The 26,306-nt window shown below is 36.5% G+C and overlaps 2 protein-coding genes and 1 non-coding gene across 4 annotated transcripts; 1 reads left to right on the forward strand and 2 right to left on the reverse strand.

Annotated features, from left to right (window-relative positions):
* Nucleotides 1-1,419: 1,419 nt before the first annotated feature.
* Nucleotides 1,420-24,667, reverse strand: LOC125060044 (protein lethal(2)essential for life-like). Of its 2 annotated transcripts, XM_047664799.1 has the most exons (2): nt 24,209-24,667; nt 1,420-1,592 (listed from the first exon to the last, which is right to left on the reverse strand). In XM_047664799.1, exons 1-2 carry the CDS (start codon nt 24,573-24,575, stop codon nt 1,435-1,437), a joined length of 525 nt encoding a protein of 174 aa, XP_047520755.1. In that variant the 5' UTR covers nt 24,576-24,667; the 3' UTR covers nt 1,420-1,434. The 2 variants fall into 2 exon arrangements, with proteins under 2 accessions (XP_047520755.1, XP_047520754.1); XM_047664798.1 differs by lacking the exon at nt 1,420-1,592 and having other exon boundaries at nt 23,859-24,667.
* Nucleotides 7,322-7,440, reverse strand: LOC125060055. The gene has a single exon (XR_007118787.1). It is a non-coding gene; the product is annotated as a 5S ribosomal RNA (ribosomal RNA).
* Nucleotides 20,326-21,177, forward strand: LOC125060042. Its single transcript, XM_047664797.1, has one exon. The coding sequence runs from the start codon at nt 20,371-20,373 to the stop codon at nt 21,034-21,036; it is 666 nt and encodes a 221-aa protein (XP_047520753.1). The 5' UTR covers nt 20,326-20,370; the 3' UTR covers nt 21,037-21,177.
* Nucleotides 24,668-26,306: the final 1,639 nt, after the last annotated feature.

The following is a 26,306-nucleotide window of genomic DNA, read 5'->3' on the forward strand; positions in this document are numbered from 1 at the left end:
TCTAGTATACAGGTCCTATTATCTTAATTTTATAGGAATCCTTTCAGTGATTAAAATACGTAAAATCCTTATATTTTATATGAATGTATGAATTTAATATTTTTAATAAATCTCATGATAGCGGAAAGCAATAGTTATGTTCCGTAGGCATCATTCATAGTTATTATGAGCAGGAAAATGTAATTTTCTACACGACCAATGTGAACAAGGTGAACTATAGGCTTTACATTATATCTATACACATCTACACAGAGGAAATAGCATCATATCGTTACGTACCCCGAGATACCTCGCACCCACCCCAAAATCATCTAGTGCCCTGGTTACCGAAATTATATACTGTACACCGAAGAAACCAAATCCCACACAGGCCCGATCTTACGATCTTCAGACAATAAAACCTATACAATAATTTGTTGTTGTTGACAAAATGACAAATAGGCCACCAATCTGAACTCTTACAAGGTCTAATGATTGAAATTTTGTAGCTCGCAGTTTAACAAAAACACATTCTACAAAAAGTATGACTCAGGATATGAAAAAGTTAGTCATAAAATTAACATAATAATCTATAATCGTGATATACTAACGCAACATTGTTTTTGCGCATATACTTTATATTGGAAATGCACGAATAAAATTGCAAACTATAACATGTTATAAAAAAATAAAACCCTTTAAAAATGTAACATTTAACTTCTTATGTGTATCAAACAATAACACACTTCAGACTCAATGTAACCGGTAACGTACAAATAATTATTTTCCTTCAACAGATTATAATGTAATCAGCGTCATCTAACGATTTCAGAGTAAACTATTCAAACATTCAGGACAGACTAGAAAACTATATATGGTGCTACAGATGTCGCAGTTACATTTAATTTCAATTTTAATTTACTTAACAGATGGCGTTTATCGAGTTCTTATTATTTATCTTACTTTAATTAATAAACACGATATTGTTTTAAGGTAGAGCCGTGGTTCGACAAATTTTAATATAATAATATTCTCTTTAGAAACGGAACATTATACTAGTAACTGCTCCTTACATCTTTACAACTGAAATGCAGTTGCTTAATTAATGTTAACGAACTACTATTTATTTATTTTATTAAAATATTAAGTACAGCTATAACTCATTCATGATAATCCACCAAAGATTTGTCTCATTTCGAATTTATACAACTACCAATATATAAACCTAAGTTTCAAATATAATTTTAAAAAAAACACCAAATGACTAGAAAAGTTTATTATTATATTATAGATTAATAATGAGGTGTTGGTGTGAAAATTAAATATAATCCCTTTTTCTTAATGACATCTCACTGAAATAAGCGCAAGAATAGCCCACGAAACAATCACAATCACGAAATCTCACAAAATTTTACACATTCAGAAAATTCGTAGAGAGAAAGACCAAAACGCCTACTAAGTCTTTACACCTTCAAGCTGCTTCTTCACCGGCCCGGTCTGCACAATTGGAACAATTTTCTCATTCGAACCCTTTGGTGGTGCTTTCAATGGAGCTGTGATGGTAAGCACACCATCCGAGGACAGCTTAGAGATCACAGCAGACTCCTCAATACCTTCTGGAAAAGCCTCGCGAAATGAATCCGTGTTCATCCTGCCTCTCTTCGTGCTTGGCTTCAACAACTAAAAACCCATCAGCAGTTTTCACAGAAATGTCTTCGGGAGCGAAGTGCTGAACATCCACATTGATTTGAAACTTGTTCTTTTCGTTTTAATTGTAGATCCTTCATCCAGGTTTAATGCCCTAAGATTTCGCCATGGTCTGTTGTAGTTATTGTTCGTTTGCGGCACAGCCACAGGGCGTATGCCTGAACGTGCTGCTGGAAAGCAAATGGGACCACCACGACGTTATTAGCCGCTCCCGACAGGTTCTCATTAGAAGAACCATGCGAGATGCGGCCGGGTAGAGGGCGCTTTAGGTGTCCGGGCGTTTTCGGCGCTTTGTGTTTTGTCCTGTTCGTGTATCAATGTGCTCCTTGCTCCTCAACAGGCTGGTTTGGGGAGCGTTGTGTGTACACAAGGAGAGATCGCCATAAGGGAGGCCGCCGAGGCGGAACTCGCGGCTCTTAATGAGAAACCCACTGAGACGGGTACGGTTGGAAACGCCAGAAGACGCATCGAAGAAAACCTGGCTACCGTAGAAAAAGTGGCCAGGTGTTCTATGAACCTAAAAGGTACATTTGTAGCCGCTCTTAAAAAGGCAGTTGCTCAGAATCAGAACGTATGCTGATAATCTGGCGGTGCAAACGCTGTCGGATGAAACTCGAGCTCTGCAGCTAGAAAATGAACGCCTCCGTGCACAATTTAATTTACTACAAGGCGACATGCGCGAGCTGAGGTCGATCTTGCAAGCTTCGAAAGACCACCCAGCTGTCAATGTAAACGACCTGGAGGCTCGGATCCTCCGATAGGCAGGTGAGCATATCAATGCTCAACTTAAGGATCTCGGGCCAAGGCCCAACCTGGAGACGCCAGCCCTTCCCCTTCTGACTGAGAGTAAAAAGAGCAAAAAAGGTAAGGCGAAACCACCTTCCAAATCACCGATGACAGCTGTAGCTTCGAAAACAAAACGGGGGAATGCAACCATGCAGACGTATGCCGTTGGAAAGAATGAGCAAAACCGTTTGGCAAAAGCGCCGAGAAAAGAAATGTTTGAAAGAAATACCCCTGTCCCCTCTCCCGCTAGTGCCATTGTATTGCCACCCTCCCGCCCCTCACTGTCCACCACCAATTAAGAAGATTGGACGATGGTTACTAAAAAAAAAGGCAACCGCGACGCAAAAAATGTGAGAGCTTCAAAGTTGGCAAAATCGAAGGCTGAAAAGCCCCCACCCAGGACACTGCCCACGCTAAAGGCACCTCGTACCGCTGCAATTGTGATCACTTTGTCTAAAGACGCTGAAGCTAAGGGTGTTACCTACGCCGCTGCCCTAAAAGAAGCACGGGCTAAAATAGATCTGAAGGAGGCTGGAATTGAGGGCGTTAAGTTTCGCCAAGCGGCAACAGGAGCCACTATAATTCAGATCCACGGAGCTGGCAGTGGGGAAAAAGCCGACACCTTAGCCAACCGACTCAAAACAGTACTGAGTGACAGCGGAATCAAGATCACACGGCCCGTCCGATGCGCCGATGTCCGTATCTCTGGCCTGGACGACTCCGTTACAGAGGATGAACTGCGTGAGGCGATTGCGGCGAAGGGAGAGTGCTCGGCTGATCAAATAAGGATCAGCCGATTACGACAGGACCGGTCGGGCCTCGGCGCGGCCTGGGCCAACTGCCCGGTTTCAGCCGCCAAGAAACTGCAAATGGGGCGTTTTCTCGTCGGCTGGGTAGCGGCGAGCATAAGTGTCGCCAAACAAAGAGAGCTGCGGTGTTTCCGCTGCTTGCAGGTCGGTCACGTAGCCAGCTGCTGCGTGTCAGAAACTGATCGTAGCTGACTGTGCTTTTGCTGCAGTCTGCCCGATCACAGGGCAGCCGCTTGTAGGGCAAAACCAAAGTGCTCGCTCTGCGAGGAGGCGGGCAGGAAATCTGACCACAGACTGGGAGGTAGCAGTTGCAGTGCTCCCAGCGTGAGGGCACCTAGGTACCGTTCGTCACCTAAAAAGAAGACACCCACAAAGTCCCCGCGCAATAATGCACCTTCGAAATTGTAGCCAGTCAATATGGCCCTGCGGTTTCTACAGAGTAATATAATTTACTGCGCTGCAGCGCAATACCTACTACACCAGAGTCTGGCGCAGTGGGACATCAACGTCGCCATAATATCTGAGCCCTACGTAATACCGGATAGAGGAAACTGGGTGGGTGACCTCGATGGCTTGGCCGCAATCGTCGTTACACCGGCGGACGGATCTCCCTGCATCGGACCAGTTAGAAAAGGCCACGGCTATGTGGCAGCAAAACTTGGAAGCGATATGTGCATCATCAGCACCTATTTCTCCCCCAATCGCTCTTTGGCTGAGTTTGAAACCTACTTAAGGGAACTAGATACCGCGGTGGACTGGAGCCGCCCGAGACATTTAATCGTCGCTGGGGACTTAAACGCAAAGTCTGCGGTGTGGGGATCGACCAAACCGCAGGGAGACACGCTAGAGAAATAGGCTGCTGGGCAGAATCTGTTAGTTGCAAACAGGGTCTCCGAAGCTACATACGTGCCAGCGAACGGAGAATCGATCGTAGATGTAACATTCCTAAGTCAACATCTGTCCCGCTGGAAGTCCTAACGGGGATTGATACCCTATCAGATCACCATTATATCCGAAATCTATTATATAAGAATATAGAAATATTAGAAATCAGCCCGAGTTCGTTAAAACTGGGCCCAACCTGGGCCCTTAGAAGCTTAGATAAGGAGTAAGCGGAACTAGCCATAACTGTTCAGGCTTGGTGCCCCAATCCAGAACCTATAAATACCGAGGACGAGGCAATGTGGTTTCGTGACGCTCTGACGTGCATATCCGACGCCGCGATGCAAAGAAGCCGTCCTGGACGTCGCCGACAAAGTGTATTCTGGTTGTCGGTGGAGCTCGCCCAACTACGGGCTGTCTTCGTTACCACCCGTCGCCTCTACACTAGGGCTCGCAGACGGCGTCTCTTATGTGCTGAAGAGGTCGAACCCACTGTGCATTCAGAGAGGCTTAACAGGCGCTAAGAATTGCGATTGCTGAAGCAAAAAAAAGGGCATGGCAGGAACTACTAGAGACGATAGAGCGGGAACCCGGGGGGCGCCCGTACCAGATAGTTACAAATAAACTGCGCCCCTGGGCCCCACCTCTTACAGTTACTATGGAGCCAGACCTTCTAACCACGGTGGTGGCAAAACTTTTCCCCGAGCGGAGTACCCCAGATCTGCACCCAAGGGAGGAGCATCGAACACGATGAAACCATCCCTGAGGTATCCTCTTCGGAATTAGAGACGGCAATAGAGCGGATGTCCACAAAGAAAACCGTGCCGGGGCCTGATGGCGTGCACGGGCGAATCCTGGCTCTTGCCCTCACCGCTGGTCTTGGCCTGCGATATCAATGCCTCCTCACAGAATGCTTGCGAAAAGGCCACTTCCCTTTGGCATGGAAGACTGGACGACTGGTGCAATTAAGAAAGGGCGAAAAGCCCCCCGAGTCACCCTCAGCGTATCGCCCAATAGTCCTGCTAGATGAAGCTGGCAAGCTGTTCGAGCGGATCATTACCGGTCGTATTTACAAGCACCTAGAGTCTGTGGGCCCTAACATACACGAAGCGCAATTCGGGTTTAGAAAGAGGCGATCAACAATAGAAGCTATCGCTCGACTCCGAGCAGTGTGCGAAGAGCAGCTGTCCCGCGGTGGTGTGGCCTTAGCAATATCGTTAGACGTCGCTAACGCTTTTAACACACTGCCCTGGGAAAGTATCGAGGAAGGCCTCAAATATCACGGGCTACCGGAGTACATTCAAAAGTGTATAGCATCGTATCTAACAGGACGCCGAGTGGTTTACCCCTCTAAACATTATCAGGGAGCGACTTATCAAATGCGGTGTTCCACAGGGCTCCGTTCTTGGACCGCTGCTATGGAACATCGGCTACGACAAGGTACTCAGGGCGGAACTACTCGCGGGAGTGACAACTATCTGCTATGCCGACGACACACTCGTGGTTGCTTGTGGGCAGGATTACAAGGAAGCGTGCTTACGCGCAACTGCCGGAGTAGCCAGAGTTATGTCCGAGATTAGAAAGCTTGGTCTCACAGTCGCTCTCGCCAAATCGGAGGCGATATGTTTCCACGGCCACCGCAGGGCGCCACCACAAGGTGCAAGCATCGGCGGAGTATCTATCCTGATCAGCTCCACACTCAAATACCTTGGGCTGGTCCTGGATCCGTGGTGGACGTTCAAGGCGCACTTCGCGACACTTGCCCCCAAGCTTACTACCACAGCAGGTATGCTCTCACGCATAATGCCAAACCTAGGCGGGCCGGGTAGGGAGTGTCGCCGCCTATACGCTAATGTAGTGCGAGCGAAGGCATTGTACGGGTGCCCCATATGGGCGGATAAGCTGAACCGGTACAACAAAACCATCCTCAGGCAGTCGCAGAGAGTAATCGCAATTAGGGTCGCGAGAGCGTACCGCACGGTTTCGTATGACGCAGCGTGTGTTATAGCCGGCACCACACCCTGGCACCTCGAAGCGGGTTCCCTGAGCGAAGTTTATTGGAGGAGGGCTGAAGCCAGGCACAATGGTAATGACCCTGCGCTCGGAGCAATCAAGGCGTGGAAAATTGCCGAAGAAAACGAAGCAATAAGACAGTGGGCGGAGGATCTGGCTAGTGCGAGCGCTGGGTTCTACACCATCAACGCGTTCGGACCACACCTCGACAAATGGGTGAGGAGGCGGTGGGGCCGCCTCAGCTACCGACTCGTGCAGATACCTTCCGGACATGGCTGTTTCGGCAGCTATTTACACAAGGTAGTCGGGCGTGAGGAGGCACCGACCTGCCACCATTGCGACGCTGGCGTTGTTGATGACGCGCTCCACACCTTAAAGGATTGCGTAGCATGGAAGGTGGAAAGGAGGCCTCTACTGGGCGTGCTACAGGGCGAGGACGCTACTCTCGATAACATTGTGAGAGTAGCAGTTACAAGCTCGGACAGTGACGGCATGTGGGAAATCTGCCAGAGATTCTGTGAAGCCGTCATGCACCAAAAGGAAGAGGCGGAGAGGGCCAGGGAGGATGATCCAGCAGCCCACCCGCGTCGCCGTAGGAGACCACAGCGTCACCATTGCACCGTGCAACCCTGTGTGTGATCCTGGGCACGCAGTTGCTCCAGCGGGGGAACAGGAGCTCATGCGTCCAAAAGATGGGATGCGTCAGCATCCCTGCAAGCATTGTACCCGGCCTCCCCCAGCTCTATAAAACAGGATGAATTGGCCGATGTGAAAGGCCCTTGCTGTGCCAAGGACCATTCCACATCATTCGTGGCCGTAGAGGACCGTAATATTAACGGCTGATCGCGTGGTTGGATGCGGACAAGGCTACGCTGTTACCGTGTCCTGCCCTGGGCGATTGCTGGTGGCTCCGTAGGGTTTTAGTGGGTATGCACAACAGCGAGTCCCACATAACCCTTTCCCACCAGGTCAACCATGCCGCGGGAGGGTATGCGTAACGCATTTCCCCACGAAAAAAAAAACTTTAGAGGTGTCAAGGGACACCCGGATGGAACGAAATTCCTTTCGATTAATTTATATTATGTTAATTGGTATCATAACAGTATGATAGATTTTCTCGACACCAATCTTACGACGAAAAAAAAAGCCAACATCACGAGGTGTTCCCAGGCGGTCACCCATCCAAGTACTGACCTCGCCCGACATTGCTAAACTTCGGTGATCGGACGAGAACCGGTGTATTCAACGTGGTATGGACGTTGGCGACAGCTAAATCGAAAATGTAAAATATAACAACTATAGCAAAAAGTGTCGTTACAACTTTTGGTCTTAAATTATTCCGTCTAGCCCCCTTTCGCAACGCTCGATAACTTCGTTCCAAAAAGACTAATTTAGTTAAGTGACTCTAAATATAATTTTTATTTCTTATCCCTACAAAAAAAAGCCAACATCACGAGGTGTTCTCAGGCGGTCACCCATCCAAGTACTGACCTCGCCTGACGTTGCTTAACTTCGGTGATCGGACGAGAACCGGTGTATTACATTACACATTATTACATAGCAAATAGCAAAAAAGTGTCGTGACAACTTTTCGTAAGAATTTTTTCCGTCTAGCCCCCTTTCACAACGCGCGATAAGGAACTTCGTTCCAAAAAAAAAGGAAACATTTACGATGAAAACATCGTTGGAGATCAGAGGTTACCACAAAATGTTCCCGTTTAATAACTGCGAAGCATTTGTCAACAATGTTTGGGATAAAGCTCAGCGTACACTAACTGTAGAGCCACGTGACAGCCGTTTCATATATTAAAAAACGAAGCATTGATTTTTATTAGTTTTTTAACTGATCGATTTTAAGTAATAACATTTTAAAAAGCTCAAGTGAAGTGAAAAATTAAACCAGCTTCAAATACCTGTCAATGTTATTAATGTCGAGTCGAAATGTAAATCAGAATATTCGCCGTGATATGAGTTTTAGTTTCTGAGAATTTTTCATATAAAAATTTGTAGCACACATAAATAACGGAAGAAGCCCACAAAGATCGTCATACTCATAATATGTATCAACTATAGGTCAAACTGATAACCTCCATTTAAAAGTCGGTTAATTTTAATTATTAATATTTTTATGTAAAATAGATGTTACGTCGATTTAACACACATGCTTCAGTTACACACACACCCACACCCTACTCGCATTCTCTGTATAATATTATTGTTTAGTCTGTAAACCTTTTAATTGGCGTATATATTTAAAAATTAATAAAACGTTATTCTATAATTTTGGTTTCTTGAAGGCAAACATCTTGCACACACGCAGAAATATTCATACATATGTGATATTATCTCCAATTCCAGATGTGTATACCACAGTTGCGTGCCCCACTGCTTGGTCAAAATTATCCAGTATTAGCCAACCTGAGGCGTGATATATTTTTAAAGATGGCGGAAAACATGAAGACTTGAAGTTTGACAAAATGTAAAAATTGTAAAATAGATTTGACTTTTCTCTCACTATAGTTTTATTGTTTTAAATTATTTGCAATTGAGAACATAATCCAACAAATTTATATTTTTTTCAGTACCTATTCGTTTTGTTTTTTTTAAACACAAAATAATATTTAATAAAAAAAGGTTATAGATTATTAGAAACAATGTTTTTCATGTAACAAGTTTATTTTTTACACAAAAACATTTATATACTTACCTATAATTAATCTACAATAATATTATAATACTTAAAAATAAAATTAATTAATTGAATTAATTATTCATTTCTTAAAATTAAATTTAAAAAAAAAACAGTACTTATAGAAACGGCAAAATCTACGGTACAAATTTTCTCTTGTATGAAATGTAATATAATAAGTCGACTAAGCTGAAATACAGAAAACACCGAGCTCGCTTAAGAAAATTTATAATACCCTATATATCTATAAAATGGCAAACATAGGTTGGTTAGTGCGGTATATAATATATATCCAGCTCGTTGAACACACCCGAATAAGAAACAGCGTACTAATATACCTATAAAGATTTCTGATTTTTATTTACCATTACATAGATATATTTATAAAACTGTTGATGAGTCTCGTCTTTGTCCTTACTGCGATAGTCTATTTATAAATATGATTAAATCAAGTATTACGCCTTTCAAATACGAAGTAAGATCCAGAAACTTAAAATTAAAGAATCAATCAATTAAATAAAACATTGTATGAATTAAGCCAAACGCCAAGGGTTGATTGAGGAAATTAATAGTTAATTCTGTTAGTGCTGTTTGATTTTGCTGCGTGTATAATGTCGAGTGAATATATCAAACAAAGGTTAATAAAATTTCCCACGAAGTTCAAGTTCAAAAATTCCACCAAACCCAACTCAATACCGCGCATGCGTTATAGCAACTGCTGCCACAGATTAGATTGTCAAATATCGGCACTTCTGTCACGCACGGCTCGTTTTTTGATTGTGGATTTCATTCAATATTTCCAAAGCAGTTACGTTAACATTTTATTCTTAAGAGTATTAAAATGAAATTATGGATTTATTTTATCAAAATTGTGTCTATATCTAAGAGTTATAGATAACAATAAGGTCGAATTGCGCTAGTATACAAAAAAACGTGTTAAATATCTTTTGTGTCTCTTTCAAAGCACTTTTTATTTGAATTACAGAAAATTGTGAATACAAATATATTCAAATAAATTTCGTGCGTATATTGAACAATTGACTGAATAATTTTCAATTCCCAATCGTTTATGCTAACTTCTCGTTTATAAAGTTATAAATTTATAGGCCCTTTGCATACTAAAACTTTATTTCGAAGTTGTTTTAACGACCCATTCATAATATTCTTAGCTATTAATCGAAATTATAAGGTAAAATACGAATACAGCTTTACAGATTATTATCGTGAGAATACATTACACAGAAGTAACTTAGAATATAACAAAATATTTTTTTAATTAAATTACTATGATTAAAATTTAAAATCATTGATGGTCTTGTGTTCTGTCGGGTAACACCGCCTGTGTAGGAAGTAATGTGTTAAAAAAAAATTGGCGCGTTCTACTTTGTCTATATTGTTTAGTCTGTGGTTCTTTTGCATACTACACTAATATGAGTTTTTACTTCTTTCATTTATAACTTTGATAAACTGTACTGATTTTAATATCTGCTATTAACAAATAAACTTATTCAACAACTACATGATTATTCAATGACAACCACACTCTGCTAACATAATGTAATTTGTTTTGTGCCTACTTATTAAAAAATTAAAAAATCATGCACCTATAAAACAGATGTGATACCTGAAGCCAAGTACTACAGCAATTCGTATAGTCTAAGATATAATTTAGCTCTTAATATAATTAATATCGTGATGAATCACACATCACATGTCAAACTTTCAAACTACCAGTGTGACGTCACATCCTGTGATATGTTAGAAATACTTGGTTATCTGACAGAACAATATCTTGAATTCAAACTTTATGGTAACATAACAGACCTTAATTAATCCAGTATCGTAATTATTCTCCTAATTTGAGTTTCAGCTGTCTTTTGATTAAAATTTGATTTCAACGTCATAAACTTTGTGTTGTATAATCAAATGGAATTTATTGAAATTATGTTATTAATTGCTTAGCGAACGAAGAAATGGTATAGAACCAGAATATAGATATAGATGAATTATGAATAAATGTAATTTACACACGAAAAGCGTATATATATTTGTATAGCAATATTTTCAATTAGTTTTTTATTATTACTTTTTCGATTGGGACTGTCACTAGAGTCTGTCCGTAAAGATAATCCGGATGTCGGGTTTTTGTTACGTTGACAACAGTGTTACATCCAGCCTGGATACTCAATATGAAAAAAAAGGAAGCGTCTACTTATGTACGCGCGTAAGAAGTTATACTTCTTTAGCATTATTAAAAATAGTTTTTTATTGCATGCAAATAATTAATTACAATTAAATAATCAAAGACTGGAAAAGGAGTCATTATAGTCAATAAAGTTCAGTTTACATTTGAAAATAAAATAAATAAATATTTATATTATTCTCTTACTTTAAGTGTAACATAAATTCTATTATTATTCGAATGTTGTTTTTAAATTATGTCCAATGCCGTAGCATCTTCCGTGGGCAACTTCATTCTGTTAATTTTGTGTCACGGTGCGCGCGCATCGTAAAATTTCACTCTCATCAATTTTTCATCACGCGCCTAAAGAAGTATAACTTCAAAAATAATTATATGAAATATATATAATAAAAAAATATTATGAAAGAACACGGGTTATGTATATTCGTGCAACTGCCCTGGTGATCATTCCCTACAGTCACATCATGTGGCGCTGCTATCCTTAACGAAATAGGGCATATTTTTCTGATATTTTCTAGCCTTAAGATTCAGCTCAGCCCTTTATAACAGCTGACCCCTCGAAGACTCTATTAATTGGGTGAAAAGCCAGGACGAAGGCTGACTTTTTTCCGCGGGATCCCAATGTTGCGACATCAGTTATACAGATATTGAAAGAACTACTTAATAATTATAACTCCATACAAATATCGCTAACGCTATTTGGAAGTTAAACTCTTAAGTCTTAACATAATACGTGGAAATGAAATAAATGTCAAGCACAATAATTATTAAATTCATTCAATAAAACAGATTTACGGTGTAATTTCATTGATTTACTTTTGTTTAATAAGATTATGTGTTTAAAGGCGTTCACAAACGATGTATTAAAAATATAACACAATCCCACTTTTCATAGACTTGAGTGAGGACTGAAGTTGATAGGTCTGAATATTAGTATCAATATAATGTCGATACCAGAAACCGTTTGGTCCCAAATATTATTTATTAACTGGTTTGTATCCCTATTTGAGGAGACATAGAAAAAACTTGCCAAAGCTGGTCACACTGATACATTGGTACATAAGAAAAGTAAAATACAAGATTCAGCGTGACAAGCACTTATAGGCAAATAACATACACGAAGAGAAAAGAAATTCATCTTAATATATTCGCGTCACGTTGTTTGTCCGCTATGGACTCCTAAACTACTAAACCGATTTAAATAAAATTTGCACACCGTGTGCAGTTTGATCTAACATAAAAGATAGGCTAGCTTACACATATAGGGTAATTCCGGGGGAGATGGCCGTACGGTAGAGATGGCCAATAGAAAAAAGTTCGAGTATTAATTCATAGATGTCAATACTTTTTATTTAGTTCCATTCATGTCGGCACCGGCAACAAGTGACAGTGAATTGTTTTGCAAAAAAAATAGGAAAAAGTAAGTTATTTGACTTTGTTTTTCATTAACACGTTAGATCTAAACTAAGGGGTTGACATATTAAGTGGTCAAAAAAAAGTTTGGACAGTTTTGTACGTTTTCGTGATATCTGCGTGAAGTAAAAAACTTTCTCGTGTTCTAGCCTCAAAATTAACTCCATAATTGAGATGTTGCTTTTATTACGCCCTGTGTCCATCTCACCCGGTCAATAGGGATAGATGGCCATAGTATTTTCGGGAGAGATATCCATAAAATTGTATGCCCAAATTTAAATTTATTTTTAATATTTGATAAAATAGATGAAAGAAGATGGGCTGCCTCCAGGTTGGTTTATATGTCACAAAAATCCCTATATAACCTCTGACATATTTCTAGAATGAAGATTTAAAGATTGGATACACTGCAGTATTTGTAAGCTCTGGGTGCACGAAAATTGGACCGAGTTTGATGACATGTGTTCTCACTGCGGCAATAAGAAAAAAAAGGAGTTAAAAGATCTCAAGGGTAACGGGAAAAGTAAAAAAAGTACAACTACTAGTAGCCCCGAACACTATGGCCATCTCCCCCGGGCACTCGGTGAGAGATGGCCGGTCCTAGTTTTTTTTTTAAGTTTAAAATAATATTGTTAGCGTTGTCGAAAGTGATGTATCGTTAATATTTGATAAGAATAATAAATAAAGTTTATGTTCTATATGAATTCACTGTTTTATTCATCATAATTCCTTCATAATACAGTTTTATAGTTACTAGGGCCATCTCCCCCGGAATTACCCTATATGATTTGACTGTACGTGTGTAAGTCACTGAACTCCTCTTCGGCTGGACTGATTTGAATGATTTTTTTTGTATGCGTTTGGGTGGAGCCCTGTATGGTTTAGATTCACAAATCAGATTTCAACCAGAACCCGGCAGATGGCGCTGCGGTCGGTACTTCCATACTTTGTTTAATATTCTAATCGCTTGAAATATCATGCAGGACAACGTCTTTCGGGTCCGCTGGTAAATTAAAAAAATTAAGAGGAGCAATTATGGATATTCAGACCTAGCTCGTTTATCAGAATGCTGGATAACGGTCAAAATCGTTAGAAAACCAAAGCTATCAAAAACCTGCAGTTTTAATCAATTATATTGAATTGCACTATCTTTACTTATATTATAAAATATTGTTAAATCAGCCACGCCGGGTTAAGCACTGGTTCGACTGATCTTCCGTTAGATTAGACGAAGAGCATAACTTCCTTCCTTTTTACACGATACGGTTAGCTTAGTACTCAAGATAATCGTTGACAGTTTTGTAAGCTTTTGCCGCTCAACTTAGCGGCTCTTACACCCAGGATTTTGCGATTTAAGGACTTTGCCACGAGACAAAGTTTGAACGGATAAGTCAATGAAATCGATGTGGGCAGATTCAGATGTACTAACCAGGTATAATTTGGACTATTTTAGAGAGCAAATACAAATGAATGTTGATTACTGAGAATTATATTACTATTGTTATGTAAGTCGACGCTATGGAAAACAGATTTTTTTTAGTAAATAAATATAAATAAAGTTGAAGACACCATTTGTAACTAAACAACGGTAGATTTAATGATTTTGCCTCTAAATAGCTTTAAAATATGGGACAGATTATAATAATATTCAGATTATATAATAATAAAAATATTTACATCTAGAAACGTTTCCAAAAATCGAATCGAAATGTAAACAAAAGTATATTTCTTTATTATTGTATATTAATTGTTATAATTACGTTCATATCCAAGCCATAGAATATTCTATCGTTTTTTATATGTAGATAACCTATATCCATACATTGGTTGTACAGTGTCCGCTAAATAAATACCACATTGTGTTCACGTATCACTCTTTAAAAACCACCCCAAAGTCAATCATGTGACTCTATGCAAGTGTGAATTTTCAGATAGAACCGTTCAACATTGCTCGAGTAACACGATAGTGCACTCCCAACTTTAATTGTAGTAAACTTCGATCTCAGAACGATATCAGCTGTAAGGAATTGAATGCTTCAATTACTTTATCAGAAATCTAAAGTGGAAAATTTTAATAGGGAATACTGCCACGCGCGTAGTGCCCTATTTCTAGAATGTTTATTACTTTATTGCTGTCAATATCAATATGATTTGCTCATATGGCAGACTTTTATAATAGCGATAATTATACCACAAGGACCACGTCTGCCTTGGTAGCACTGCGTTGACAATTGACACCCCCTTTAAATGTAGAAAAACAGGTATACTATAATATAATTTGCTCGTGTCTGCCTTTAAGGCTGATGTTTAGAAACCTTGTCAAAATGAAAAAAAATCAAAAAGGCAGGCATCTAGGACTTTTCAAGTAATGAATTTTTAATGTTTTTTTTTATATTTCAAAAGTGATGATGATGATGAAATGCATGCTTGGAAGACATGCAGTGTTCGTTTAAAACCCTGACAGCAGAAACATAGTCTGCCACCACCGTAGCGCTGCGTTTTCTATTGAGAGCGTTTCAAAAGTGTCGAAAAAAAGTGTGCTATATCACTTGCTGTTGTTTATATTGCTTAAAAAAAACATAAATGAGGCAGACACCCGGTCACTGATATTCCGTAAGTAGACCATTTAGTAAAAAGTAGACCAAGTATACCACCACCAATTTTTTCTTTTGAATTATTTTACATTTTCATGTTCTTTTGGATCGGAATTCATAATAATATGTTCGCAGGTCAATAAAAATTTTCAAAAATAAAAATGGTCATACTACTACGAATAATAGCATTAGTTAGCCATAATATTTTTCCTTAATAATTATGAAAATTTTGTCTTATTGGTCCGAACTGTTTTTGGCATTGACATCTAGCATACTCGCAAACAACTCAAACGTTTATCTTAAGCCAAATCTATTTCGCTCACAACATTCGCATAACGTTTTCTACTTTCTTAGGCTTTTGCTTCTTTCATTTTTGTAAAATAAACTTAATTCTTCATAGAGAATTTACAGTCAAAATGTAAAGTAGCTGTTTCTAAATTTGCAACATGCAACAGAAAATTTGTCAGCCATAGCCATTAGAGGTAGACTTTAAATTCTTTTCTTTCACACACATTTACAGAATTCACACACACACAGCCACTCATGATTTAGTTTCGTTTTGTTGTTACCACGGGAATTCTATTATAGACCTCTTATAAAGATCGTCAAATACCTGCAGCATTTAAACTCGTAAAATGCAATATTGAGAAGAGGCAAATAAAAATATTGTAAAATTTTAAAAATTCAAGTATGTACTATGTATATCAAATTGTATTTAGTGTTATGTTTGTAATGGTAGTGCTAGGAACCCTGACCTGACCTTTTTCCTAATCACCTTACCGAATAACGTATTTAAAACACGTTTTATAAAATTATTGATAAAATAAACATCATAATGATCTATCTTATATTTAGATATTGTTCTTTTGTCTGTAATACAAAATGTACTTCAGACAAAAATTTATATGTGCAAATAGTATTAGTAGGTATATTTAATTGAAACTTCAAGTCATGTCAAAATTTGATTATGATAATGTTTACCTTATTACGTTGAGCATTACGTTATCATAACTATCGTTTTATGTAAATATATTTTTGTAAACTATTGTTAAAGTAATGTGAATACTCGATATAGATGTGATGATACGAATAAACAAATAGATAGTATATATATAGGTAGTAGATGACTCATTAGGGAAATTAAAAATGGTATTAAACATCCAAGTTTCCATTTCTTAATGTGACGTAAATTATTTGCAAATAAATTAGAAAACGGAAACAAAATTGCATCATTAATTCTCCCGGCCAGCGTTTTTTATTTCCTGTGACGTTAAAGGGAATTAACATAAAAATCGACTTCAATTTAGATAATTATCACGATTTTCAGTTTATTTCCGCCCACAGCTTTATTCGCCATTTTTATTATTTGAAATGTAGTTTCAAACGGTTTCGTTATCTTAACAAAACAAAAGATAGTTACTAGTTGAAGTCCATTATATTATTATCTAATTTTTTCTTTGTTTTGCGCAATTTAACGTATTTTAATAAATATGAACACGAATTTATTATTTGCCTCTCCCTGATAATGAAAAGCGCTCGAAATGTCGACTAATATAATGCATTTCGCGTTTATATTCAGTAAAGAAGTTTTATATCAATTTGATTACTTTCAAATATTGATATTAAAAATCTAAGTATTTATGTTTCGAGTTTGGTCGATTTTTTAATTATTTACATCATTACTGACTAAACAAAATGCATTGCTATTTAAGGAGATTTTAATTGAGTACCAGGCTACTACTATTTTATTTATGTTCAAATACAATGAAAAATATCTGAATCCTGAAGATATTAATGATTACATAGTAGACACTTATTTTACATTAATTAAATCTTACAGTGACAGCCGCATAGATTTTGTATAAAAGTGGCTAATTAAATGTTCTTGATATAATTAACTATTTAATTGTTTTTATAATTATACACCTTAAGATTGTTTGCTGAGTAAAATTATGTGTTGTCTTTTAACTCAGCCTGGAAAATATTTTTATTTAAAATACTGTATGGGTACATAGTTAATAAGCTATATTTTCTAGTCGACAAGGAATCCAAAATATTTCCAAAACAGGGTTATTGTAGAAAACTAGATTAGAATCTAAACTTACTCTATACCAGTCAAAAAATTAATTTCTAGATACTATACACAATGACGCATAGAGAAGTGGGTCTTACCCAGTCCAGAATGGTCGCATAGCTAGGTTTTTATTTTAAATATTATCTATAGAATAGCAGATCTGTGGCTGAGAAGCTAGGCAGCCGGTGAGTGTCAAATCTCCCTTTTTCTAAAAAGGGACTTTATTTGCTTAAAATAAAGCTTGGCGTCTCCCGCCGGGCCCAGGCGAACACTACTCCGGAAATATCCTCATGATATTAATGGGCGAGTCGGAGCCCGCTGGCGGGACCCACGTTACCTCTTGTGCTTGTGTATCTTTCTGACATATTTGACAATTTTATGGCAAAATTTGTCCAGCTCTGATCTATGCTCAAGCAACATGTTACATATCAGGCCAGTCTCCAACTCCAGATCCTGGCTCTTTCGGATATCAGACAGTCAAAAAGTAAATGAACCACCGCTTGATCGGTTCTTTCCTCACAATCGCACGCGGGGCTTGTCTTTAGTTTGAATCTGTGTAAAACGTGGCCCATAGAGCTAGGGGTTATTGACCGAAGTTCATGGCAAGTATATATACATAATAATAATACATGGTGCATTATTATTATGTATCTCGTCGAAAATTTCAGCATCTAAATTACTATGGTATTAGTACATATAACAATTATTATCATTAAGAGGCCCGTTCCTCTTTAAATTCAATCAGTATATATATTGTTTTGTTTAAACTTTGTATATAGTTCTCACAAAGCGCTAAAGAACTGTGGGATGGCTTGGCGAAAACTCAATAATAAGTTCGGGATTGGTATTACTATTGAGGGATACATAAGAATAATTATTACCATATCCGTTACCATGGTTACGATGTTTAGTCTCTTATTTTTGTAGTGTAGCCCTTTTCTCTTTTTGCATTATATATTTTCTTTTTTTTAAATTCTATAGTACTAAGGTACATATAATTAGAACACCGAACGTATACGTTTTTAATTGCGACACATGGGTTTGCCTATGTAAAGATAAATTGTTTATATGGACAAAATATTATGTAATAGTTCATTTGATAATTATCAATTATAATCAATGAACTTTATACTGGAATAACATGTTGCATGCTACTGTTATTTATAATACTTGTTAATAACTGATTTATTGCAATTAAACTCTTCCATAGTAAGCAACAAAAGATTTATAGGTATGTAAAATACACAAGTTTTCAATGCTAGGCTGTTTTTGGCCGATTTATAAAAAACTGAAGAGATACAATTCGACGGCATTTTTTAAGAAATAATACCTCTTTTTCCTGATTTAAGTATTTGTATCTAGGAGTCGTGATAATCACTAGGTTAGAGGTGACTGGACAGAATTGTTACATGTTTTTAAATATTTTAAATACATACATAACTTTAAATTATTTCCTGTATTTTTTTGGATTTACATGCAGTCCGAAAAATGTTACCCATAGTCGAACTACCACTTAAAGATGTTTGTAATCATTTCGATCGGTCTGTTGGCAGCCAGTTCAGCCTCGCGATATTCTTACAACTGCCGCTCCGCAAGAATTCTAAGTAACTTATTTCGGTCGAAACGAAATCCGAATTTCAAAGTTTTAATTCTATTCGCCATTCTTAAGATATGAAACCTTTTCGCTACCTAACTTCAAAATAGTACAATGAAACAAGACTTCTAACGGTTAGACAACGATACTTAATGGCAATATGCCGACTTTTTTGATAACTTACACCGACCACACCACTAATTCCTATATATAAGCTACCTAAAAACGCACTTTCTTCGCCCAACGCCTCGTAGGCCCTTCATCTTTAACCACTTTCTCAAATCAAATCAGTATCTATTAAAAACTTTATACATTCACTAACAATATTTGGCGACATCTTCTAAACCTGTGCTATGCTTAAACCGAAAGTATTATTCTTGTGCAACAGTAGTTTAATTATAAAATTATAATTGTTTTCTAGAATTTATTAAGTTAAGTACCTAAAATCATTAATTTGTCAAATGGAAGAGACTAGCTCCACGACAGGGAATCCTAGTGAATTTCTCTTTTAGGGGACTAGTGCAATTTCTCTTTTAGGGGACTAGTGCAATTTCTCTTTTAACTATACATTCTTAATTATGATCTGTAATAAAGTTTTTTCTTTCTTTCTTTTTCTTTCTTACATACACATATTATTAGTAGGCAGACATCATTTAATCTCAATTTTACTCCCCATCATAATTTTAATTTATACGACTTGTTAAATCTCATTTCTTTAAATATGTGGTGTAAATTGAGTCTTTATAATTTAAAGGAATTAAAGATATTAAAGGTAGGTTCCTAAAACAGTCGATGGATGACCCGAATACCACTGTCGTATAATAATATATCGGTATCATACTTTAGCTAACTAACTACCCATATTGTTGCAGTTCTTCAACTCATTCATTTTATTTCAATAATATCATCATTGATAGCTAGTTCCCGCGTATAATTGTTTTACGACTGGGTCTTGTAGTATGTAGTACCAGTGCTTAAGTATTTATTTATTTGTATCTACTATTTTGTATTCATTACCCCTGACTTCCGTGAGAAAAAAATACGAGAAATAATGCTGGAGTTCACATAATGTCAAGGTAATATGTTTAGACTGGCATCTGTGTATTTTAAAAGAGTACTTACCGAGGGTTTTTTACGCCGGCTTTTTCTCTCAGCCTACACCCTCTGTCTTCTTTGCCGATGAGTAGGGATGCCTACAAATTCAAATTTAATGACGTGGAATAAGTGATACATGTATCTTATGTTCCATAATAAACATATTTTATTTATTATTTATTTTGTGGTGCCATACATAAATTTGATACGTAACAAAACTTGATAAAAATCAGTCCAGTAGTTTAAAGCAAGAAAAGTAAAACAAATATACATAATATGATACAAAGCCCTTAAGTTTTGGTATAAAGTTTGTTACAATGATTAACTTAAATAATTATAATAAATTTCTTGTTTAACTATTTCTTAAATAAACAGTATTTTCCATAATAATCCCCGGACATTACTTTTAGTCGCAATTGATGTTTATACACTCCAGAATATACTGATAACGCGATACACTATGACCCGCTCGCAGCTATATATACGTCAGAATAACGGCAGCCGTCAGTCTATACAGTGCTACAGAGCGACAATGTTGCTAATCTTAATCGGTTTGGTGGCCGCCGCCGGCGCAGCCCCACGCTTCCCCTTCAGCGATGAAACAAGCCTGGAAAATATGTTCAACGATGATATATTCAGCATGAAGAATTTCTGGCAACAATTTAGCAGAGATATGGCGACACTCGAACAAAGCATATCGCAAATGTCACGAAATTTACCCCACATTGTCACAAAGGAGGGAGTCGAGGGTAACGAGTACAAAATAGAAATTCCCCTAACTGGCTTCCTGGAAAGCGACATCTCCGTCAAGGCCAGACCGGGACTACTGAAAGTTGTGGCAAAGCATAATAACGGTCCCGGATCAACCAGCTACTATATCACTAGGTCCTTGCCCGCCTTCGTGGGAGCAAACGGTGACTGGACCTACGAAAATGACATCCTCAAGATAGTATTCCCCTTAAACAATAGTGCAAATGAAGGTTCTGATCAACAAACTGTTGCGCCTAATCACAGCCGTGAAGAAATCGAAACAGACAACACAGACAACGGTGCAAACGCTGATATTGGGTTGGATAGATCAGGACAAGACTCTGAATTAATGACCAATGAAATACCGTCGAAGAGCCCGGTAGAAGGAACCACTTACTCCGAGGGATTGAAGGACGATGTTGAATTTGTGCCGCTATCTAGGTACTAAGTTTTGTTATAGTGATTCAAAATTTTAATAATAAAAATTTGAAACAAAATATATATTGTTATTCCGTATAAAAATAGAATATGTGAACAAAGGTTAGTGTTTGTAGTGATTGTGATATTAAAAACATTGTTTCAAAAGTAATTAAATGTATTATTTGAACCAGGTGTTTCTGATGATAGCGCTAACTATAAAATAAGTATAGATTCGTTACGTATTTAGTCAAAAAAAAAATTTAATCCTATGAAGGCAATGGAAAATTTATGTTAAATACATATAATATAGGTTCTTTCTTTATAAGAAATTTTAAATACTTTCCGTTTAAAAACAATTAAAACGGTGAATAACTACATACTGTCACGAACCAAAGTGTTTAATTATCTTGTTTTATATGAATCGTGTACCGATAATTACACAACAATAGGTACAACGACAATCATACAAGAGAAAAAAAATGATACAACTTAAATACTTTGCATGTTTTTTGTAAAAAATAATATTTTTATTTTTAATATTTTTATTTATTAATTAACACTTCCATGTATTAAGACAAATGAAAGATAACCTTAATGATTGAAAAACAACGGGAAACCTTATCGCTAAAAGCGACCCCATTCAACTCTAGTAAGAAAAAAAAATACTCAGAGGAAAGTGTAAGAAGTGCGTAACTATATTTACATTACGATATTTTCCTTCACCGTACGAGTAAATAGCGCACATACATAGTACATCACTGTACAGCCGGGGATCGAAGATACGACCTCAGGGATGAGTCGCACGCTGAATCACAGCCATTAGTGCCTTTGTTTGAAAAAAAACGGGATGATAGTTTGCTAGCGCTTAGACAACTTTTATAATTCCAGTCATATTCTTTTAATTGTTTTTTTACTTTAATGATATCATTAAAATCCAAATTATACACGTTCTTTCTAATTAACATATCATTATGCTAAATGAAGTAACAAAAAAAATTGGAGTAGGTACTTAAGATAATCTTTATTGAGTGATACTCAGGTAAGTAAAATACAAATATTTTAATGTTTAGAAAATGAATTAAGCTGAGTAAAGGTAAGTGTAGGGAATATACATAAAAAAATATAATACAAGGCAGTGTAGCTTTACTGGAACTGCAAGTTTTAATTTGTAGACGCACATAGATAACTAGAGTAATATTTTCCTCAATAATTGTCAATGTAATTGTAATAACAACACTGATAAAATACACAGATTATTTTCTCTTAAGGAAAATGTTATCACCAATTAAGTTATTATTCTGTATTAACTTGAATTTTGTTTACTCTAAAAATACCCTCTATAAATTTTAAAAGGCCGGCAACGCACTCGCGAGTCCTCTGACATAGTGTATATAGACTAAATAATATCACCTAACATCGTTTAAACCTCCTGTTTGTTACAAATATGTATTAGGTCCTTAAAACTCCTGATAGGCCAGCAACGCACTAATGTTTAGCGGTTCATACTGCCTTAGTTAAATTTTCCCATTTATGTGTAAACCCTTTTACAACGTCTAGTATACAGGTCCTATTATCTTAATTTTATAGGAATCCTTTCAGTGATTAAAATACGTAAAATCCTTATATTTTATATGAATGTATGAATTTAATATTTTTAATAAATCTCATGATAGCGGAAAGCAATAGTTATGTTCCGTAGGCATCATTCATAGTTATTATGAACAGGAAAATGTAATTTTCTACACTACCAATGTCATGCAAGGTGAACTATAGGCTTTACATTATATCTATACACATCTACACAGAGGAAATAGCATCATATCATTACGTACCCCGGGGTACCTCGCACCCATGACCCACCCCAAAATCGTCTAGTGCCCCGGTTGTAAAAATGATGTACCTACTAGTACTGTACACCTAAGAAACCAAATCCCACACTGCAACTGGTCCGATCTTACGATCTTCAGGCAATAAAACCTATACAATAATTAAAAGGAACTTTGTTGACAAAATAAAAAATAGGCCGATCTGAAGTCTTACAAGGTCTAATGATTGAAATTTTGTAGCTCGCAGTTTAACAAAAACACATTCTACAAAAAGTATGACTCAGAACATGAAAAAGTTAGTCATAAAATTAACATAATAATCTATAATCGTGATAGGTATACTAACGCAACATTGTTTTTGCGCATATACTTTATATTGGAAATGCACGAATAAAATTGCAAACCATAACATGTTATAAAAAAGTAAAACCCTTTAAAAATGTAACATTTAACTTCTTATGTGTATCAAACAATAAAACACTTCAGACTCAATGTAACGTACAAATAATTATTTTCCTACAACAGATTATAATGTAATCAGCGTCATCTAACGATTTAAGAGTAAACTATTCAAACATTCAGGACAGAATAGAAAACTATGTATGGCGCTACAGATGTCGCTAGTTAGCAGTTACAATTAATTTTAATTTACTAACAGATGGCATTTATCGAGTTATTATTATTTATCTTACTTTAATTTATAAACAAGATATTGTTTTAAGGTAGAGCCGTGGTTCGACAAATTTACAATAAATTATGTAATTTCAACGTACGTGGACACATATCGCTGAACAGTTTATTTATATTATCTTTTTGTAAGAAACAAAACAATAAACATTATACTACTAACTGCTCCTTACATCTTAATACAACTGAAATGCAGTTGCCTAATTAATGTTAACGGACTACTATTTATTTATTTTAACTAGATATTAATCCACCAAAGTTTTGTCTCATTTAAAATTTATACAACTACCAATATATAAACCTAAGTTTCAAATATAATTTAAAAAAAACCACCACATGACTAGAAAAGTTTATTATTATATTATAGATTAATAATGAGGTGTTGCTGTGAAAATTAAAAATAAGCTCTTTTTTCAATGACATCTCACTGAAATCAGAGCAAGAATAGCCCACGAAACAATCACAATCACGAAGTCTCACAAAATTTACACATTCAGAAAATTCGTAGAGAGAAAGACCTAAACGCCTACTCAGTCTTAACACCTTCAAGCTGCTTCTTCACCGGCCCGGTCTGCACAATTGGAACAATTCTCTCATTCGAACCCTTTGGTGGTGCTTTCAATGGAGCTGTGATGGTAAGCACACCATCCGAGGACAGCTTAGAGATCACAGCAGACTCCTCAATACCTTCTGGTAGTTGATAGCGTCTTGTAAAGCCTCGTGAAATGAATCCGTGTTCATCCTGCCTCTCTTCGTGCTTGGCTTCAACAACTAAAAACCCATCAGCAGTTTTCACAGAAATGTCTTCGGGAGCGAAGTGCTGAACATCCACATTGATTTGAAACTTGTTCTTTTCGTTTTTAATTGTAGATCCTTCATCCAGGTTTAATGCCCTTAGATTTCGCCATGGTCTGTTGTAGTTATTGTTCGTTTGCGGCACAGCCACAATCGTCAAATAATCATTCGGCGTCAGTCCTAACCCGAAATGTTGATCCATTAAGTGTTGTCGTGTTCTAGGACGCTCAAAATCCATGAAGAACGGATGAATAGACATTTTGAATCAATTAATTCACTTTTTACAGAAAACTTTCGAAAAACAAATTATATCGCTTAACAGTATCCCCCGCTTAGCTTTTGACAGAATAACGCTATAAAACGCCGGTAAAGTATTTATACATGCCAACGACATCTGGTAGCGAATGGAAACACGTCGAATTATCTAGAATATTAAGAAAACTGTTATGCTAGAACTTTCCAGGCATGACGCGCGTGTTCTATAGTTTAAGTTAAAACAGAGATATTGCACATTTGGCTAACATTAAAAGATTCTTATTTTGCTTTTAGCCATTCTTAGACAAATAACAAATAAATTGAATATTTCTAATTATTATTCAAAAATTAAAATGTATTCATAAATTTAAGAAAACTTTAATAATATATTAGTATATTTATTATTGTTTTGATTGTATAAGTTTTTACTACCATTTGAGTTTCATTTTTATAATTGTAATACGTGAACACCAAATAATGTTACTCGGACAATTACATCATTAAAAAAAATATTTTTGATAAAACTTATTTAAAATGTTGGTAAGCTATGACGTAAGGTTTTTACTACTGGACAATAGATGTCGCATGTTGTTTCTATGATATTCTATTTCCAGAAAATTCTTTTAGTGCATTTTAAAGTAGAACATGGGATTGGTCATTGGATGTAATTTTTTGAAACCAACAATTGCTTCATATGTACATGAAATAAGGACTTTATTGTAAGTTTTAATAAATTTTAATATAAAATAAATCTATATTTTTATATTAAACGCTAGATGGCTCTGAAATACTCTGAATATCGTAATATTTTCTTTTTCGTTATCATTAGACTATTATGATAAACAGACCTAATACAATGTATTTTGATGTAAGAGTAGAATCTATTTATTGTCGATTGGAAAATCAGATTTTTTTCAAGGGATCGTCTTTCTTAAAACAACCAGTTAGGTTTAAGTTCCTAAATTCAATAGGAATGTTTTATACCATGACCTATAAACTGAAACGTATAGGAATCGCAAGGCCGCTGTCCGAACGAAATAACGATAACTTTGCTTGTGGTTTCTATCATCTAGGTATGTAAGTTTTGAAATTTAACTGTAAAACATACTTCGATAGATGATTCTATAACAAATAAAATCTTTAAAATATTTTAAATAATTCATCTATCACAATAAGCTATTATGTTTTAGTATACATAATTATTTAATTAAAAAAAACTACTATTTTGACAAATTTGAAACGTAATGTTTTCTGGTGCTTTGATTATTGACACATTCTTCATCTTGGTGTATACAAAATTTCAGTATTGTTCATAAATTTGTTTTACAAAAATAAATACATACGCTACAAAAGGAAAACAACTAACTCGAAAAATCATAATTAACTTTAATATAAAAATAAATTCCTTTTAACTGTACAAATTGACTTTATAAGTTATCTAATTCATATAGGTAATATAAACAATTATATTTTCTTAACAGCTTAAACTTGACTTGACAAACTCGATGAAGTGAGAGACATGTTGGAGAAGAAGACACCCAATGAAATACATATATAAAAATATGTTTATATTTGCTGATTTTTTCGATGTCATGGTTGATGGCGATGCATCTCAGTTGTAATATAATAAGCCAATAGGCTCGCAATAACAGCTCATGGTAGGCCCCCACCTATTTGTGATATCTTCCTTTTATTGTTTTAAAGAAGAAAACAGTATTTACCCTAGCAGCTAGGG

The sequence above is a fragment of the Pieris napi genome, chromosome 20, assembly GCF_905475465.1.
Source record: "Pieris napi chromosome 20, ilPieNapi1.2, whole genome shotgun sequence".
In the NCBI taxonomy this organism is placed as follows: Eukaryota; Metazoa; Arthropoda; class Insecta; order Lepidoptera; family Pieridae; genus Pieris; species Pieris napi.